The 21120-nt window shown below is 36.6% G+C and overlaps 1 protein-coding gene across 1 annotated transcript in view; it reads right to left on the bottom strand.

Annotated features, from left to right (window-relative positions):
* Nep3 (M13 family metallopeptidase neprilysin 3) overlaps nt 1-21120 on the bottom strand; it is a 353718-nt gene that overhangs the window by 213208 nt on the left and 119390 nt on the right. The window contains exon 3 of the mRNA XM_090387832.1: nt 14523-14841. Within this exon, the coding sequence (XP_090243958.1) occupies nt 14523-14841 (319 nt within the window). The remainder of the gene's footprint in view (nt 1-14522; nt 14842-21120) is intronic.

Raw genomic sequence — 21120 nt, 5'->3', positions numbered from 1 at the left:
AGCAATGCAAACAAACTTTAACTTATTATTTTTTTTAACGCGAACATTTATTTTTTCCACTTTTTCATATGCTGTATTACAAAAGAAGTGTCTGTATCTGTCGGGTACGCAAGACCTTGTGACGCAGCAGAGTGGTCAGGGACGAGAGCACAATAGCACACGCTATTGTGCTCTTAACGATTGTATTCGTGATTTATTGTTAACTTCTCTGACCTGGTGGTTGTGCCGGAGTATAAACAAGAACATAAAAGTACCAAGTAGAGAACAAAAATACAAGTGATACAGAGACAAGTCTTTTCTCTCAAGAATAAATTGATGAACCCGGCATCTCCTACTTTTATTGTTTTTGGTTTCACAGCTATTTACAAAATCTCAAGTGCGCTCCTAACAACAACATTGTCCCCAGACATCTTGTTTACGACTAGATGTGGTTGTTTGGTGTACATTGGTTACTATTGACTAAGCATGTTTTGTCTGACGTTGTCTCGGAAAATCGTGTTTTGTCTCATCCTGATTAACCGGTGTTCACCCAGCCTTATAGGCTGCAGGGAGGAAAACATTAATTCTTCACAACTGCTACTCCAGTTCTGTGCTAATCGTATAACTCTTTCTTCGTTATGTAAATGGTACCAAAATTAAGCAATCGCTGTTTTGCCTTGCTGAAAAAAAAAAAATAATAAAATCCCTCGGTAAGCACCCCTTACATGCAATTTAGTTCCGCAATTACCTTAGTTCCTTAAAATAACAAATGCCCCCTTTTTCATTATTTATTCTTTTTGTTTTCAGTAATAGCCTTCCTACGGGACCTCAGGGACGTGACTACTATGTGCCTATTGAGACACCAGAGTACCTTAACTGGTTCCGCATACTCTAATTTGCATTTCACCACAAAATACCCTTTAATTTCATTGTTAATAATAAATTCTTTGTTCCGACAACAGCGATTTGCTGTATTTGTATATTTCTCTGGTCCTGTATCTCTAATCCCGGAGTACGTGGTTGGCTGTTGTCTTGATGTAGCGTGCTTGATCACTGATATGCATGTTCGCATTCGAATCCGTACATCTTTATGTAAAATGCATGTATGGTTGATTGTTAATTGAGCACTATTTAGACTACCTCAAAACAAAAAGTCTATTTGACAGTGGGTGTTCGGAAATATTAAAGAATGGCAAATTTGTCTTTTATTTTTTTAATACATATAAGATTTAGGGCTAAAAAGTCTCAGACTGCTAGAAGAGTTTACTGCTATATAAGTTAGTGCCTCCCATCGGTGAGTGGATAGGCACCCCAATGATTTAACAGCTGACAGCCCAATTGTGACTTAATTTCACAATATGAGAGATGTCAAGAGGGATGTATCTTGATACATATAAGGTTTAGGGCAAAAAAACCTTCAGACTGCGAGAAGAGTTTACTGTCATATAGTTAGTGCAACAGCATCATTTCTATACACAGTAAACCAACAAACTCACCACGAGGGACCAAATAACACTGAAATGGCCATCTGGGTGGTGGTACTCACTAAGAATAAATAACAATAGTTTTCTCTACTGGGGAAACATTACTTATTCGAGATATAATGACATGGACAACTCGTTATAAGGAATTCGCAATATGAGATGTTATATTGATGCCACTGCACAACTTCGGTGGGTTTACTGTGTATAGAAATGAAACTATTGCCTAAATTATATGATTTTAACAATTACAGGTAAATACTACGAGTTTCCTTTACCCTGGATTCCTTCCACAAAATTAGACAAACTATAATCATTGTAGTATTATACATATTTACATCGTTGATAACTACCTAAAAATGGCAATAGAGTCATCAAATAAAAATATGGCTAACTATTTGCAAAATTAGCAATCTGATCATACCCAAAGTTCTAGCGGAATATCGGCGGAATCCTATTGATACATCTCCTCTAGTGGTCAACTCCTGAATTCTAAAAGCACATGCCCTTTGATATGCAATTTGTACAGGTCAGAAAAATTAAAAATTTACTTTTGGGAGGGGTGTATTACCATTACAACCTCATGGCACGGTGCCGAATCGGCTCATGTAAAATGATGGTCTCGGCAACTTCTAAAGTCTTGTCAACGTTAGACGTTACCGGTTCAAATTGTAATAACTTATTTGGGTAGTGTATTCTTTCAAGCATGTCTAAGCTTGTCACTGGGCAATTTACCTGAGCTATAAACAACCCAACTCACTTTAAAACGTAATGACTGGTTAGTTTTGAACCTTATATTGCTTTAAACTACGAAAACACTTTCTTTGAAGTAACTGAAGCGAATACCCCAAACCGGAAACTGCAGATGAACGAAACTGATGTCTGTTCTGTTTTCCTGAAATGTAAAGTTGGCAACACCAATCAATCAGTTAGTATTTAAATATTAACTTTGAATATTACTTTGAATTTAGTCGCAGTCTCCATCAAGGTCTTTGTGGACGTTGGTTAATATCACATGTGTTTTCCTATTACGGTAAGCACTTTTATAATTTACCTTTTTGTTTGGTGATATATTTTATTTATTTGTTTTATTTATATCAATTTAACCACTAGCGGTTTTTCCTCCTAAACATCCACGCGGATAGACTGTACATTAAAGAACAAAAAATTAAATGAAGATTTCATAAAATGATTAACAGAATTTCCAAATCTTTTTAATGACGAAAAATAAATTAAATAAAGAGGAAATCAGTACAATAATTACATTGAGGTTAATCTCAATCAATACATAACAGTTCAAATTAGACGAATCAGGCTATTTGAATAGGCAGCTAATCACAAGTAGTAATGCCTAGAGGGAAAATATCAGATATAGATTTCAACGAATGCATACCTTTCAGTCAGAGATCGCTTCCTATAAGCTTTTGTCAGCGAAAACTTCTCAGGATTGAATCCAGGATGGTTGAATATGGTGACAGTGTTAGCCAGAAACATGTACTCTTAGCTTGACAGATTATATAGATTAAGCTCTAACTGGAAGTGCTAGATTAGCATTATTCCTACCCTTTGTTGTTGTTGTTATTTGGTTTTTAGGAGCATTAACAAATAAGGCCATATTGCTCCGGGGATATGCGGTGGTCATTTCCTGACCTTTCCGCATCCTCCGTATTTGGTGGTCACGGGCTCGAACCCCGGTCTAATCAAGAAGCGTGTGCTACGCACTGCTGCCTGCTCCTGCCCACCTAGCTATGGAGGCGCCTCTGCCCTTTGTGATGGAGGGTGAACTATCCTGAATATGTCAGGAAAGTTAATTCTTTTGGTAATTAGTTTAGAGAGTGTACAGATCCTTGAAGAGAATTTAATATACCCTGTAATGCTTATTACAATTTACTAACTGGTTTTTTGTAATTCTTTTCTAATTTGTGTGGGCTCCTACGGTGCTGTTTCTTGTATTCTTTTTATCTTGTGGTCTCCTCTTACCGTCACCCCGGAGTATAAACCGAAAATTTATTTCAAGCCGCCTTAGGTCAGGCAGGAGTGTGTGTAAGTACAACAAACAAATTATATTATGGTCCCCTGTAAATGATTACATCTAACCATATATTTATTTTGTCTGTAAATTGCGTGTGTTCTATGGTCGATTTGCCTGTTTGATGGACGAAAAAAAACCCAGTTTCTGGGGGGAAAACCTTTCTATCTATGCCTGAGACCGACTAACTCAGCCACGGAGTGAAAAAGCCCACTAAAGTTCCTCGCATCATTGATGGGATTCGAACCCGGGCCTTTTTCCACCCGGTGTGTAGGGAGCACACTACCATTGTGCTACCGCGCAGACTGTGCGTAAGTACACTTGCTTTCAGTGATCTGGGTTCAAGCCCGTGATATGCTAAGTACAGTGCTGTTCCTTGTATTCTCTCTCTATCTTGTGAACTCCGCTGACCATGTGGTCATCCCGCATAATAAGCGGAAAATTTATTTATTTTTTTTTAAGTGTTCTCGAATTCCTGTTGTAAAAGCACAACATCCCCTTTGGATTTGATATTCCCATGAAGACTACTTAAGTTTTGAATTCTTATATAGCAAATGTTTATTTTATGCTTTTTCGTTTTTTTTAATGCCATCTTCGAAAATAACTGCTTGTAAACAGTTACTTTTGAAGCTGATCTTTAATATAAACAGAAAGAAACGTAAACTCAAATTCACTGTTTATAGAAGAATATCATAAGATAAATTGTTGTGATTATGTTTGTAAGTGTATTGAGGTTTGTGTATTTACCAACTTTACGTCTTTTTCAGGACTGCTGACATCAGGAAGAGATTGCATCGTTCACAGTATCATCTGTTATCATTTTGCTGATTAGATATGCTGTGCATTAAAAAAACACAGAATCAACGTTCCATTCTTCAGAACATTTTGTTTTATATGATATAATTATTCTGCCGCCTGTTTACGCTTGTAAAAGCTACCAATGTGGAACGTATGAGTCACTTATCTTCCACCCAAACAAAATTTTTGGGTGCGCCACCAACCGACCAACACATTCATTCTCGCTATACATTTTACAATTTGTGGCAGTAGATCTCTACAGCCGCGCCACAATACTCAAGCGGTTGACTTGCGAAACTCTCAACAAACATAATCGTATATCTCATTCAATTACATAATTTGCATTTAAAACTTTATTCATAGACTATAAATAAATTATTATTTGAAAAATAAATCAATTATTAAATTTAATTGTTATACAGTATCATTAAATTTTTCGTTCACAATCATAAATGTTAGGGTTTTTTTTTTTTTGTCGTTGTTGTTGTTATTGAAAGTGCGTTTTAAAATTTAATAGAAAGATGCAGTAATCAGATAAAGAAGAAAGAATTCTAATTGGTGAAGTGTTTCTACAAACTTAATAGTGTGACTGTTATCTGTAGAGAGTGGCCATATATTTTGATTTTTCTCTACGATCAAAACCAAAAACCAGAGATCCAAGATTATTAGAAGTGCTCTTGACCTACCTAGAAGTGAAAGACTATCGAGACTGTGGATATTTAGAACTAAAAAAAAAAAAAAACTACTCGGTTAATGAAGCTCTAGAGAGCAGTCCTCAAAAGTCAGTATGACACATATTATCTAAATTCACACTGCCAACCTTCTGTCATAAGAATTTTAAGACTCGGGATATAAAGTTTACATTGAAAACTTAAATCAGGCTTTAAATGATGATGATTGAAACAGGATAATGGAATTCAGTGAGACTTTTATCCTAGAGATTGATGAGAAAAAAATTCAAAAGAAGTGGTCTCCAAGGTCTTCCGATTTAAGCTCTGTCAACTATTTTTAGTGTGATTATTTTAAATAAAATGTGCACCGATATTAATCTAGATCTTCAGGCATTCTGAAAACATTTATCATTGAGAATTTTCTAAAATTAATCATGTGTTAACAAGAAAAGTATGTCAAAGAGGTGTATATAAATGAATTCTTTTATGTATTCTTATATGCATACTTGTCCAAAGGATATGAATCTGAAAAATTATGTTAGAAAGTATTTGTTCGGTTACAGTTTTGATTTTGTTTTCGACGTTTAATCAATGGCATATAAATAAGTTTTAACCCTTTCTTCAGAAATATTGCACCTCCATTGCAAATAGAAGTTGCACCTACATTGCAAATAGACGATTTTCATATTTTTGAATACTTTGTACTTCTATGTTGAGGAAACCTTTGATACAGAGCTATAGAAGTATAAAGAAATAATATAAGATCATGTGGATAGGAATAGAACTATAAGGTAATCACAGACTGGATTTGTTAGGGAGAAATCATGCCTCACCAATTCGAATAGCTACCACGAAGTTGTCAATAGGACCTGGATTCAAAGGATACTGACGTGATTTTTTTATATTTTAATAATAAGCTTTTCATACAGTTTAGCATGAACAACTTTTGCAAAAATTGTGTGGCAAATCAAAATCCTGTGAGTTATATGCAGTTAGATCACAATCACATCATCCTCTCTTTACAAATGGAAGCATAGAAATGCCTATTATTTCCAGTAGAAAGAAAACCACAACCAAGACATTTATAACGTCCAAGTATCTTGACCCAATAAAGTGCATTCATGCAGCTCAGACTCGAAATCGATCTGCTTAACCCCCCCCCCCCCCTCTCTCTCTCTCTTTGCAACAAGGAATGAAATTGACCATCACGGTTCACTCGAAGTCCTGGTGTGAACCAAACAAAACTCTTTAAAAGGTTGTACATTAAGCAGGACCTGCACAAGACGTGTAAAAAACTCCGGTTACTCTAGAACAAGATCGCATTTTCCCAAGCCAGAGCCTCTTTATTAGGAACAACAAGAGGTGGGCAATAACACTACACCTGGAGGCTGCCATAAGTACAAGAAACCCTCTCAATGGAAGTTGACACAAGAATACCATCAACACATTGAACCTTAGCAGTTGCTCGACCACATAACTTTGTTCCCTGCTCACCCAGATCCATCACACCAATGGAGTTTCCACTCAGCCCTATTTCAGTGGACCCATAAATTCAATTCACATCACTAATGATCAACTGATCAATTCAATAAGAATCTTAAAACCCACAACCATACCTAGTGCTGACAGGATCTATTCCTCAGTTAATGGTCAAATATCTGAGGACATTTATTGCCGATTCATTTCTGTCACTATTTAACAAAGATCCTTCATTAAAATATTTCCCTTCAGTGTGGAATTTCTATTTGGAAGGACCGCAGCCTAAAACTCTTCTATTTACCAACCCACTCACTTCTGCCCAATTCATTTGCACCAACCTCCACCATCAAGGGCCTGAGAAAATGCCTGGAAGCCTGGAATCACAGTTTCATATGTCGATGTACAGAGTGCATTTGATACTATATCCGTTCAAGTTTGTTTGTTATTTGGTTTTTAGGAGCATTAGCAACTAAAGCCATATTGCTCCGGGGATATGCGGTAGTCATTCCCTGACCTTTCCACATCCTCCGTATTTGATGGTCACGGGCTCGAACCCCGGTCTAATCAAGAAGCGTGTGCTACGCACTGCTGCTCCTGCCCACCTGGCTACGAAGGCGCCGATATTCGTTCAAGTGTTGATGAGTCTACTACTATTACCTTATTAGAGAAGCCGTATTATGGTTCATTCAGAAAATGCTTGAGAACAGGACCATCATTGTTCAGAATGGTAATTGGAGCTAGAATTGGAATAAATTACAGCCGAAGCTCCTCAGGATAGAGTCCTGTTTGATTTCCTGTTTGCAGTTATTCTTGTGACTTTTGCAATAGGCTGTGGTGACATCATCACCTTAGCTGATTATAGTTAGAGGGTTTAGTGTCAAACAACGTTAACTACAAAATTGCATTTTCGTTTTGTGATAACTTTAGTTTTACTTTGTACAAATAACAATGCATATCATGTCACAGAACTGTATCTCTATAGTACTTTGTAAGTTAGCTTAGGCTGTAAGTATATTTCCGATAAACCAATAAAATGTGAAATGACTTTTTTTTGGTTAATTACAAAAACATCAACTACAAAATGATTTTGTAGTTAACGTTGTTTGACAATGAACCTTCCAGTTATTCCCTACTATAAACTCTGGGTAATATGACTAGCAATATTAATGACTTGATCCAATGGAAGTCCAGAACTTTGAGGCATACCTGTCCGAATTCGATTCTCGTATCAATCCTGATAAAAGTCAAAACAGTTGACTTTCTCACTCAAACGCAATCCAACAATGGTGCAATGTATTTTAAGAGGATCCCGCTGATATCTATTGTTTTTGACCAGAAACTCGCCTTTCTTCCATATACAGATCACTTGAAATTTAAATTCTGCCGACTGCGAGTTGTTAGACTCAAAAACAGCAAGACCTTTAAAACAGTAATGACAGTAAGAACCTTAAAACTGTAAAAACAGTAATGACCTACCCTATCATTCTCTATAGTGAAAAAGTCTGGACAACAACTGCGTGAAGCCTCTCAGATCGATAGTATGAAGACTCCCACATAAAAAACGGCATCAAGCCTTTTGAGATAGGCAAAAGGTATCCATATGAGGGAAGGCTTCGAATATATGGGCTGCAGAGCTTTAAAACTAGACACCTTAGAGGAAATTTGATTGAGATGCTTAATGCACCGAGAGGTAAAAGTAAAACGAATGAATTAAAGTGAAATGTTCACTGTTATAAATGATTCAAGAACTAGCGACCATAAATTCAGGTTTACAAATTAGGGGAAAAAACTTAGACTGGATTGCAGGAAATTTTCTTTTAGCCAATAAGTTATTAATACTGGAATAAGATGCTTCCATAGGTGGTTGAGGCTGATAGCTTGGGAAGCTCAGGATAATCAGCTAAGTAAGTAAGGAGTCAAATAGGCATAGTTCATTTTATGATTTATTTATTATTCTTTTTATTAATTAATTAATTATTTTTTTTCTTTAGCTGGTGCAGCAAAAGCTTGTGGCTTCCTTGCATAATATGACTAATACTAATAGATTTTCGTGGACGAATTCTGGTTGTTGAAGTGGGCCGTTTGGAAATTTCGGCTTTCTTCTAAAGACTACGCAGATAGCGACGAGTCTTAACATCAAACATCTTCCGGCGCCATCATTCACGAGAGAAGACTTGTTTTGAATGTCAAGATGATGATCGGAATCACCACTGAACTCGATTTCTGGATTCACTGAATCTGGAGGATCCTAGTCCGAAGCCTCGTGGCTGATCCAGTCCTTTAAGCTAACCCAAACCGGCTAAAATTGCTAGATACAGTAAGTTCCTACCATGCAAATTCTGGGTTACATACACTCGCTAAAGGGTGACCAACACAAATTTGAAGTACATATAAAAATATAGGCAGGCCCTACTCTACGAGCTTCCTTCCAGAACTCTTTCCACAAGGCAGTAAAACAGCTCCTGAAGATTCCCCCATCAATTCTACGTTTACATCATTTCTGTGTTCTCTAATATTTTATGAATACTCTTTTATAAAATTTATTACTTTATTGTTTTCATGTTTATTCATCTTTTTATATAACCGCCTTTTCATATAACCTTCCCTCCCCAGGTTGTAGCCATAATGCATTATGTGTAGAATAAAGAGGTCTTCTTTTTAAATGTGTGGGAAAGAAGTCAGCATAAGTAAGCTACAGTATTTTTGAAGATTCTGTTCCATCCCAGATGAAAAAAAAAATCGTTACGTTTCCGTACCAATACCACCACAAAAAATCCGGTAATGATTATAAAAGATTAAGTCTTATATGGCAATTTTAACTATCGACTATTTTTTGGGGGGGGGGGGGGACAATATTTCACCTAAAAGGTTGTTGATATTCTGTTCTCTGATATCATAGACCACATACTGTTGATATTGGCAATCGATGCCGCTAAACTAATCGATTAAGTTCTTTCATCTTTCGTCCAAGATGAACCAACTGATGTAGCTAACAGTACCATTTTATTAGTTCGTGTGAGGCACATTGATTAGTCTGAAGATGATCTAATAAACAGATGCTGTTTTACCTGGAAAAAGAGGGAAAAAAAAAAAAAAAGACGAGCGCCAACAATAAATGCGTGTTCAAGACTAATTAATTTGCAGATAAAAAAAAAAAAAAAAGAGTTGCAATTCCAGGGCTGTTTACACGCTTGCAGATGGTGCAGCGGAAATGAAAGGACATTACTAAGTGGATGCTAGAATTAAGAAGCGTACAGCTTGTTGAAGTACATCTGATCAAAATATCTAATCTCGGTTAAAGAGATTTCCTCTAAAACTAAGAATATATTTCTACTTTGAAGCATATTGGTGAGTAGTTATTTAAAATTTTAAATACTGCAACAAGACCAGTGGCTAAAATGCTGTTCTTCCGTTACATACAAATACCATTTTTAGTTATGACATGATATCATAGAGTGAAGAAACAGTACAGTAGAACTTTTTTTTAAATTTTTTTTGGGGTGAAGATGGTTCTTAGTTTATAACAACACATCGTGTGTATGTGAAGGTACTGTACCCAGCATGTGCCTCACGGGCTACCATCCCTGCCTTGTGGAGGCGGGCCATTTACTATCACCATTTAGCGAATATAATAAATTCACAAGGGTGTACTAAAGCCGGTTTAACGGCCGCAGGTCATCATATTACAATAAAGATACGCTGCGATAACATAAAAATGTACAGGAATTAGTAAAAGATAAAAAGTTAGCACTCAAACGAGAAAAATAGGGAAAACACTTTTATTGGCATAAAAGTGTTTTCCCTATTTTTCGCTTTCCGTAAAGCTTTTTTTCGTATTTGGTAGAATTTCGGACAGAGAGATAAACATGTTGACATATGAAAACGTGAAAACACAGAGATAAACTTGTGTCATATGAAAACGTGAAAATTACATGAAAACTAGCTCGCTTTCAATGAGAATGTATGTAGGGTGGTGAGCGAAAGCAAGTTGTAAACGTACTCAAAATGGAACCAGAAACGAGTGCATGTTTTGATGTTCGTGACTAAACTATGTTGCGCATATGGTAAGCCAGATAACGTTATTACGCCGTACGCTTGAAGACCGGAAGGAATGCAGAAGTGCGAACCACCTGCGGTTGAATAAGCAATGACGCTTACTTGAAATCAAGATCACTCCGCTTGCTCTCATGCGATAGCAGAAAATCATACGTTCGAAATTAAAACTGGAACTAAATTTACATATACAACGGTGTTTACTTACTGGATAAAAGGTGTAATACGGTAAAGGGGAGACTGATTTCGATCTCTAAAGTGACGTGGAGCGTTAGGAGATTTTAATTCCCACTTTGCCCTAAGCAACACTGTTATATCTAAGTCAGCCTACCGTTGGACTATGAAGAATTTGAGCCAAAGTTATGTGGGTTTGAATACTGTCAAGATGGGAGGAATTTTTTGTGGTCCTTTTTCATCCAGTGGCCGAATTGCTGGGTCTCAGGAGAGAATTTGTTTGTTTGTGTGTGTATCTGTGGTTGATGTTTCTATTTTGAAGTTTCCTTCTGGAAACCCCAAACCTGGAAAATGAACCACAGAATACACAGTTTACAGATACAACAGTTATATCTGCCCACAGATATAGTTATTGTTATTTTAGGCACATCTGCGACTTAGACCATATTGTTCCGTATATGTTATGTCTCTAAATTATGTGTGTTATGTGGTATTTGCCTGTTTACAGACATTTTAGCAAGTTTCTGGGAGAAAAATCCAGGCAAACCTCACCTGAGACCAACTAACTCAACCACATTGTGAAAAAAGCCCATAAATATTCCTCGCGTCATTGACAGGATTCGAACCCGGGCTTTTTCCACCCAGTGTGGAGAGGACGGTGCTTATATGCACTGTGCTACTACCCGCAGGAATGCTGCACTTGGAATAATTTAAATTTAGATTTTGATACGTGTACAATTTATGTAATAATTTTTCCCATCTTCTCCGCTTCTTTATAAAAGAACAAAGTGGCACCTTTCTGTTTCATTCATGCTTTGTTTAATTTCACTAAGATGAAAACGAAGGCCTAAACATTAATAATGAGAAAATTTTTCCTCATTATTAAAAATAATCAACAAAAATCGAAACTGGAACAGAAATTCCTGTCCAGTATTGGAAAATTTCTTCTGGCTTCTCAGCTTTCAGTCCATCGACACCTAGCTTTCCAGTCAGGGCGATTCAAATGAGACTCCATCATGACCAACAGGCAAATGACAAGGAAAGAAAATTTTTCCTCAAGGTCAGAAAAATTTACTTTCTTAATAGTAAACTTTCGGAAATCAAATGGAGCATTTTTAAATTTACATGCAGATGTACATGATTCCAGGAAAGCTGGGAACATTTTGTTCCCAGCTTTCCTTCTCGAGGGCTTCATAAAAAAAAAAAAAAAAAAAAAAAAACAGAAGTTTTGGAGAAAGAGTGAGAGAATCGTATTATTCTTAATGTGCAAAATGAGCCACACTTTCGTAACTGGAATGAAAAAGGGTGAAACCATTCTTGCATATTGCTTATCCTTCAAAATTTAAGTCGCAATGTGAATTCTCAACACTTTTCTTTTCTTTACAAATATCAATGTAGTGTGTTACTTCATTCATCGCTAAATGCAAATGATTGGTTAGTTGGTTTCATGGTGCATGCCCCAATGTATTATTTCTGTACATGTGCTAGTTCACAGGGTCATTTGCATATTAAGCAGACTGGAAACCCTACTTCCCTGGCTCCATGTCAACTAACTAGAGCCCCAATTGATGCAGCCTGTAAGAATACCACCCAGGGTTTCCCGCGGAATTCGAACCAAGGCTTCTACCAACGAGTGACTTAGGCCTGACGTAGCCGAGTGGTCAGGAGCGAGAGTACATAGCACGCGTTCCTTGAGTGGACCGGGGTTCAAGCCCGTGACTACTAAATACGATAAATATTTGTATTGACGATTTATTGTAAACTCTACTAACTTGGTTGTTGTGCCGGAGTAAAAACAGAAAAAAAAGGACAAGTGGCGAAACCACAGAAACTGCTACATTGACAGAGGCGCCGCAGAACAACAATTCTTCTGTGCTCTGAAAGAGTTTTAAATATTTACTGTTCGATGTAAACAAAAGAAAAAATCTGAAATTTGTTTTCTTTTAGAAACGTTTTTTTTTTTCTTAGATGGTGCCATAAAAGAACTTCGACAGTAGAGTCGTTATTCTTAAAATATCATTGCAAAAAAAATTGTAGTTGCGAGTGAATTTCTGCCTCCACCCAATAAACATTTCTTGATTTTCCTTCGGTTACCTAAGATGAACTTTATCCTATTTAATTGACCTATGCAGCAAATTCTGGTGTATTTACAATTTACAGATATTGGTGTCCATGAACACCCTTCCTATCCCTACCACGAAAGATCCTATGTAAGGTAACTCGTTTCCATTGAGGCGATGATCACAAGATCACGAGGCCTCAGAAACTTGGGCTTTTCGTGTACCACAGAATGCACACAATGAATCGACAAAATACCATTTCAAGGATTGCAGAATTTTAATGGTTTAATGGTTCTACCCCCCACTTTCGTCTATCTGTCTCTTCACAGATTCATCCATCCAACACCCCTCAGAGGAATGACAAAGGCTCTGTGGAGCTACACAATACCGGTTTTTTATAATCGATTTTTCTTAGCTGTGACTGCCTTTCATTTTTCTACCTTCTTTTTAGTAGCATTAGCGGGTACTACCATTGGCAGCAGCCTTACGAATCATTATATATTTAAGGGTGTTGTGGTAATTATCTCCAGGAGTGTACCAGCATTTGCTAATTGCGTGTGTTCTTCTCTAAATTAACTCGTTTACCGCTCTGTTCGGCAAACCAACTAATTAGTAGTTAAGATTCGTCCCCATAATTGCTACTTCAGCAAGTTTCTAAGTTGGAAAGGAGGAGTACTGTTTCTCACAATTACAGTCGTTGTTACTTTCTTTTTTGGAAAAGACAAATTAAGTTTCAAAATTCAGGAAACAAAGACTTGGAGTAAGAATTAGAAACAGTGCTTTAACTATGAGAAATACAAGGGTGGTTGAATAAGCTAATCGTTTAACTAAGCTGTTATGAAGCATATATCATGACTTGCTTGTTTCTTCTTTGCGAGAGGAGTCTATCTGCTGACCAATTTAGCGTTTTTGGCAATAGTTAAGCCATAACTCGTCACCAAAAAGAAAGAAAGAACGTTTGGGGGTGAAGAAACACGTTATGCATATCTATGCGTCCTCTCCACACCGGTTGGAAAATGCCCGAATTCTAATCCCATCAATGACGCGAAGAATTTTTATGGGCTTTTTCGTGACGTGGCAGAGTTAGCGGGATTCGGGAGAGATTTCCCTTGTTTTTTTACCCCAAAACTCAGGTCTTTCGTCCAAAACAGGCAAATCAACCACATAATACAGTACTCGCAATTTAAGTCATAATATACGGACTCCCCATAGCCGTATTGCTTTGGCGCTTAACGAACACACACACACGTATTTGTAGATATCTATCATCTCTTGTCCTATTTGCTCATAATTATTTACGAATATTTTAACATATTCGTTTTACCCATGAAGCATCCTCTACTGGAAATCCTTAGGTATGGCTACATTACCATTTTCAGTTTGCATTCCCATTTAAATTTTAGATTTGAATGGGAATTTGATATTCAAATGTAATTTAACAAGTTTTGGGATGTTTACCGTGCGATAACTTTGGTTTTGTTCACTTGTCTTTAATTTTTACTTAAGTTTTTAAATTTTTATCTTGACAAAAAATGTATTAGTGTCCAGATGTTATGAAATTTCTAAATATTTCGAATATTAATATAACAGGTTACTACAAGTACATCTAGCATTCACCCTTCAACAACATTGTATTATAAATTTATGGGAGCTTAACTGCATGGACTGCATTGAAGATGCAAAATCCGAAGTCACTTCTGAGTGCAGTTTCTGGTGGTTGCCAGCGTGTGTTGATCCGTTGAAACGAAATTATAATCGATATATTACTACTAATACTATAAAAAGTTGTTTGACTCACCATTTTCTGTCGGGTGTGAATAAGTCGGACTAGACACATGGACTACCTTCACAGTTCCTGGTCCGGACCTGACGTCCAGTAGAGCAGCAAGGATGATAACAACTAGAATCAAAGCTAGCACAACGATTATCAGTAACCGTTCTAAAGGCGAAGCTCTTTGCCATAAATTTCTTTTCTTTCCATGATGATATCTCACATTTGGAGCAGTTCCATGAGTCATTCCACTCCCCCCACTTCCGGCCATCAACGCATCGGCCTGCATGCTGGCCGTACTGCTCGTTTCATCTTCCTCAAAATCAGTACGCTTGTACCGAGGCATCTGGAAAGGATGAAAAAGCTGTTAAATTTGATATACTCATTTTAAGATTATTTACATTATATTCGAGAATATTTAAGAATTTTTATTGTTAAGAATATTTACATTAAATTGGTGTAGCGGACGCCAACGTTGAAACAGTATTCTTACTTATATTATTTTTATTTATTTTGTTTTATTAAAATAAAACATACATTACAGGTCACCCAATAACTGCATGTGAAACAGAAATAAATTAGAACTATAACAAAATAGTAACGAATATAATAGTAATAAATCAAGAACTTACCGAGATAACAAAAAAAAGGGAAAGTCTGATCAAACTATCACTTATTGCACCAAGAAAAGATGCAAGGAATTTAAAAATAATAAGTACATTCTGCGAGTTATCAAAAATCTAAACTGATATTATTTGATTAAGGAGAGTTTGTTCATAGGACTATTTCATAATATCATTGTTGGATGGATAGATATGGAAATTTTATTAATGTCTGGTTTGGTCTAGGAGTGATATGGAAGTTAATATCAGCTGTACGACTTCCAGAGAATCATAATTCCCAGAGAGAATTTTATAGAGAAACTTGAGGTCAACTTGGGTTCTTCTGACATCAAGAGCTTCGAAACGAAGGTATACACTGAGTAATTGACAGTGGCAGGACTGTAAATCACTCAATGGTACAACAGCGTAATTTCGTAAGGAGACCTTATGACCGCATTCAGTTTCTTTAAGTGAATCTTCCTATAGAAATTCCAAACAACCAAACAGTAGTCAATGACTGGTAGAATCATTGCTTTGTACAGGACAGCTCTGTAATCTTTAAAGTGGAAAACATTCCTCTTGAATAAATCCAATAATTTTAAAAGATTTAGTGATGACATGGAAGACATGGTTGTCAAATAGGTAGTTGCTTCAGAAGAGTTCTCGCAGTAGCACAGTAGTTACAATCACCATCCTGCCCACATTGGGCAGGCTCTTGGGGGTAGCTCAGTCGGTAGAATCGCTGTCCTCCCCACACTGGGTGGAAAATACCTGAGTTCGAGTCCTGTTGATGACATAATGCATTTTTGGGGGCACATTTTTTTAACAATGTGGTTGAGTTAGGGGGCTCAGGCGAGGATAGCATGGTTTTTCTCCCGGAAACTCAGGTTTCTCGCCCAGCATACAGGCAAATCGACTACACAACACACAGAACAATATGGCCTAAGTGGCTGATGCGCCTAAAACCTTCCAAGAACAACACTGGACGGGAAAGGGCTAAGTTAGAATTCCGTCAATTATGTCTCAGTTAGTCGCTCTCAAGTGAGGGTTGAATGTTCTTCAGACAGCAAACACTGAAAAAAATATCACACAATTACACTGATACCTCATAGCCTTAGTTGCTTTGGCCCTTAACACACTTAACCTAACCTAGGTTGAGAAGATGACTCCTAAGTTGGCAATTCAATTTTCTTTTGAATTATGTTCAAAATTTCCATATAGTCATTGCTAGAATGGTAATCACATTAGATATCGATCCTTAGATCTCTGGTGGCGTGTCGTGCTTATAATATAGGTTTAACTATTAACAGTCATGATTCTTCCCTTGTAATAGTGTTTGTATTGGCTTTTGTAATTAATCTGGAGTAATGCTCATACCCTTCTTTTGGGAAAGATACGTATATGTGTCAGCTTTTAAAAATAAAACGTACCCTTTCTTAAGGGTACGTTTTGATTACAAAAGCCAACACAATAGTGTACTAGTTAATCTCATTAACTAGTAAACTCCTAAGGATACGTTATTAGACTTAAGAGAAGAAATGTTTGAAAAATGCATTTCTGAGAGGGACAATAAATAGAGTGCAGTAATGATGCAGTATTCATAGGCTTTCCTGAAAAATCTATAACTGGAAACTAAAATGGAAGATTTTACTTTAACTTTCTGTCTTCTCCGAGCAAAACACATTACACCTGATTTAGAAAACGCCGTAACTGAATAGGCACATTTCAGAAAGATTTCTGAAGTGTGCTATTTGATGATTGCTTTAAGCTGAGAACGCATTTTCTAAATCTTCTTTTTATTCAGTTTGTGAAAAGCATGACTGTTGTAAATAGAAATACGGTGAAGGATAATGCATGCTTTCTATAATCGGAAAAGAGGTCAAACGACAGTGACCGTGTGTGCATTTTTCAAAGGAAGATTACTTCCAAAGAGCTCAAGTTAAATTTCCCTCATCCTCCATGAAATACGTCGAATCGATATGAGATCTCGTTTCCAAAAAGGAAGTCGAAATCGATGCCTCTTTCTTTTAAAACGGAGTGATATTCATTAAATGGGACTAACCTCTTTTAATGAACGTCACTCCGTTTTAAATTAACGAATACAGAAACATATGGAGTAACATTAATAATTTAATGAATACCACTCTGTATATTTCTATATACTAAATTTTAGCAATCTCCATCCTTTCATTGTGCATATATAAACACGATCCTCTTTGGAAAAACATCGAATGACAAGTGCGGTATATTACTCAATCAGAAAAAGGTTTCTTGTCGTTGCTAGCTTTACTTATTTGAATAACTGGTCCTCCCCTATAACTCTATTTAGAGACAACTTAGCCTTCGTATAAGAGATCCTAGATTCCTTTTTTAATTCCAGGCTACAGAAACTTTCTATAAAGGCTCTTTTCACTCGGCAAAGTCATTAGCTGGTAGTAGGAAAAGTTGTAGGGTTTACTCGTCCAGAAAATCCGAGATGGAATACCTTGTCCCAAAATATATGCAATTTACAAGGAGCAGGTGATACTTTATGACCTTAACTTCTTCAGCACTCGCTTTAAACAACTAATCCTTAAGACAATGCACATGAATTTCGAAGTCAAGATTGACTTCTTCTACCAAGCAGGCAAAGAGAGGTTGCAATACATAATATTAGTTTGCGGAACAATGCTTTGGAATGCTCTACATCATAGTTTTACTAGTCATTATTTTATATTTTAATGTAACATGACGACAACATGAATGCGTAAATTGGACAAAAGTAATTCAGTAATGTAAAAATAGCCCCAAATTCCCTCCTATTACAAAGGGGTCTATTCTTTAACTTGAACCAATATGGAAAATCAAGTGCAGGTCATTTTCGCAATGTATGAGAAAGTAGGGACACTATACTTTACGTTATTCGCGAGAACCCTGGTTATACTGCAGTCTGATAACTTCAGAACATCTATACTATATGCTAAACTGTTCTGTTTGTTCTTCGCATTACGTTCTTTCTGTATTAGCTTCGCATACCTTCAATAATCATTATTTAAGAGGGCGTATTTAAAAGCAGCACAGACTATGATGAAACAGTATACTACGTCTGAAAACTATGTGTATTCTGCGGTCGATTCGCCTGATTATTGAACGAAAAAAAAACCCAAGTTTCCGGGAGAAGACAGCATGCAACCCTTGCCTGAGAGCTACAAACTTAGCCAGGTTGTAAAAAAAAAAAAGCAACATAAAAATTCCTCGCATCATTGACAGGATTCGAACCTGGCTATTTTACATGCGGTGATTATATCCACTCTGCTAACCGTGAGGATTTTTAAGAGATAGTGTATATTAACTAAGGAGCATGTAGGAGCAGCAGAGACTTTCGACTTTTGCGGCTGAGTTAAATGGCTATGTTTTTGTGATCATTGTAAGGACTCCGAAGGAGTCAGTTTCCAGCAAGCTATTCGATACATTCTAAACAGGTTCTCATCTTAAGGCCTGTCTTCTACTTTCTCAAATTGGATGGGTTTTTAGCTCTCTGCATTCGTGAGATGTGATCATAGATGACTTTCTGTCTTCAAACATCCCTACCACTACTACAGCACCTCAAGATTCTCTCCTTTTATTCATTTCTTATTGTATATCAAACACCTTCCATTTTCTGGAAATCATCTTCTAATTTTGCCGATTACAGTACTCCACTTTCCAATTTGACAAACTCTTCTCTGCATAAACAGCCACAACTGATCAAATACCCACCATTAGTTCCATGAATTCTGATCTGCAGGTTATTGTATAATGAAGGGAACGACTTCATTTACTTTAATTCTGCTAAAAATTACATCATCCTCCAATAGCATCGGCACCTGATCCCTTGGAAGTAATAGTTCCAGAAGTCATATGACATGTAGATGGCAGTGCCAGTTAAAAACACAAGAGGTATATACACTAAATGGCAAATAGTTAGAAAATAATGGGACGGGAAAAGGACCTAGATTCCTTCATAAGGCTGAATCCAACTGAACGCCTTGGGGATGTTTTGGAGACACAAAAGAGAATCGGAACAAAACGTCTTAATTGAAGTAAAGATCTAGCTGTAGCCTTACAAAAGGAATGAAGCAATATATCCAGTATTTCGCCAAGCGCAACATAACTGTGGTTCTGCCCATGATTTAGTCTTGTCCTTGAAATAAAAAAATAAAATTAAATTAAAAAAAAACAGCGGCCGCAGAAATGCTTCAAAAATTTATTGCAGCTAGTCCAGTAATTCAAGATTACAGTCCAATGATTACAAGAATTACTGGACTAGCTGTAATAAATTTTGCAGTTAATACAGCTTTTTACATGTAATAAATTTTACAGTTAATAAAGTTAATACAGCTATTCAAGAATTACTGGACTAGCTGTATTAACTCTCAAGAGGGCCTGCTTCTGGAAGAGTATCACGAAATATCCCGTGACAGAATTTTTTAAAAAATACAACCGGAAACGTTATGATAATGCTTCGTAAAAAGTTTTTTTTTTCTCTTATTTTGATCGTATTGGTGTCGTATTTATAATGTTTATTGAAATATGATTTAAAAAAGATCAGACTGAAATAATTAATAACATGGGTGGCAATTTGCTAACAGCGTTTATCTTTAAGTCGAAACGACGTAAGTAAAAGACTGCATATATTTAATTTTTTATCTAGTTTATTACGAGTAGTGCAAACCGAGGCAACTAGTTGCGAAGGTCGAGTCTTGTGCCAAACAAAATAAAAAACATTATAACTGATTAAGAAACACGTGAAACACTCAATTTGTTTTTGGACTGGGTAACGATTTGGGTTGATGGACTGGCTAATGATTTCACCTCCGGACAATAAAAGTTCTTAGTGCACTACAACAACTTTGATGACAATAATTTATTGTAAGGAGGAATTTGCTAGAAGACCATGGAATTGTGTATTGTTGTTCGAACGTCGAAGATTAATAACTCATTGATAATAAGCAATAAAGAACTCAGCGTCTCAATCCCAGTTTCATTAAGATTACGCTGTATTTGTAAACAATGTCGATGCAGAAACTTTCATCCACTTTCATCGCCCTCTTACAGCTTAACAGGAACGCAGACATACTCAATTACATACGGAGATACTCATAACATTTTATGAATATCATTTCTTACCATGTCCTTTGTAAACATTGATATGAAATGCATATCTTTCGTTTCAGTTGGCATAGGCCCTTCGGGAGATCGTCCGATCACCCAAATGGCCAACTCGCCCTGTTCTCGACTTCTCTTCTCGCAGAGACGCCATCTTTGTCGAAAAAAGAAAGCAGCCAAATCAAGCGCCATATCATCTTTTATTTAGGTCTGCAAGGTGAATATCGGGCACTCAGGTGCAGAACCCGTTCCGACTGCTCTTTTCCAGATACAAAATTACAGAAGGTATCTGTGCGTGTCCGTTGCTCTGACAACCACCGTTTGTGTTTGTTGCTGTGACAACCACCGTTTGACGTCATCTATGACGAAACTTCGCCGTTAGCTTCTCCAGTTGACCCCTTCCTTTTCCCATACTTATAAAGTTAAGAATAAAAACCGATTTCTCTATTGCATTAGAAGAAGGGGAAAAAATGAATAATTTAGCTTGAAGTCAAAGTAGTCGTCTCTTCCAGAATCATCTGATGTAACTGAATTTTTATTTTAGTGACAGGTTAAAGGGCAATTTAAAAGAAAGCTAGCCATTATTAAAGTTTGGAATTTGAGATTTCCATTAAAATGCCATCACTTCAATCATTACATGACGGCTTCAGTGTTATTTAAGCCTCTGGAGACTAACTTTTATTTCAACTTCTAACTTAATGGTTTCTAAATTTTGTTAAAAATTTCAGGACTGTTTTTGCGTTATCTCGGAATATGATAATTATTTTTCCGTTTTCATATCTTTCTCTCTCTCTCAGTTTCACTTTATTGAGCGAAAAAAATTCCATACTTAGCTGAAGGATTACTTCTAGTTTTGAAAAGGTTCAACAATTTACCGAGATAAAGTTTTTGTCCTA

This window comes from Mastigoproctus giganteus, chromosome 13 (genome assembly GCF_048544385.1).
Source record: "Mastigoproctus giganteus isolate SK-2022 chromosome 13, ASM4854438v1, whole genome shotgun sequence".
In the NCBI taxonomy this organism is placed as follows: domain Eukaryota; kingdom Metazoa; phylum Arthropoda; class Arachnida; order Uropygi; family Thelyphonidae; genus Mastigoproctus; species Mastigoproctus giganteus.
The sequence above is the reverse complement of the archived record's forward strand: the minus strand, read 5'-3'. Positions and strand labels throughout refer to the sequence as shown.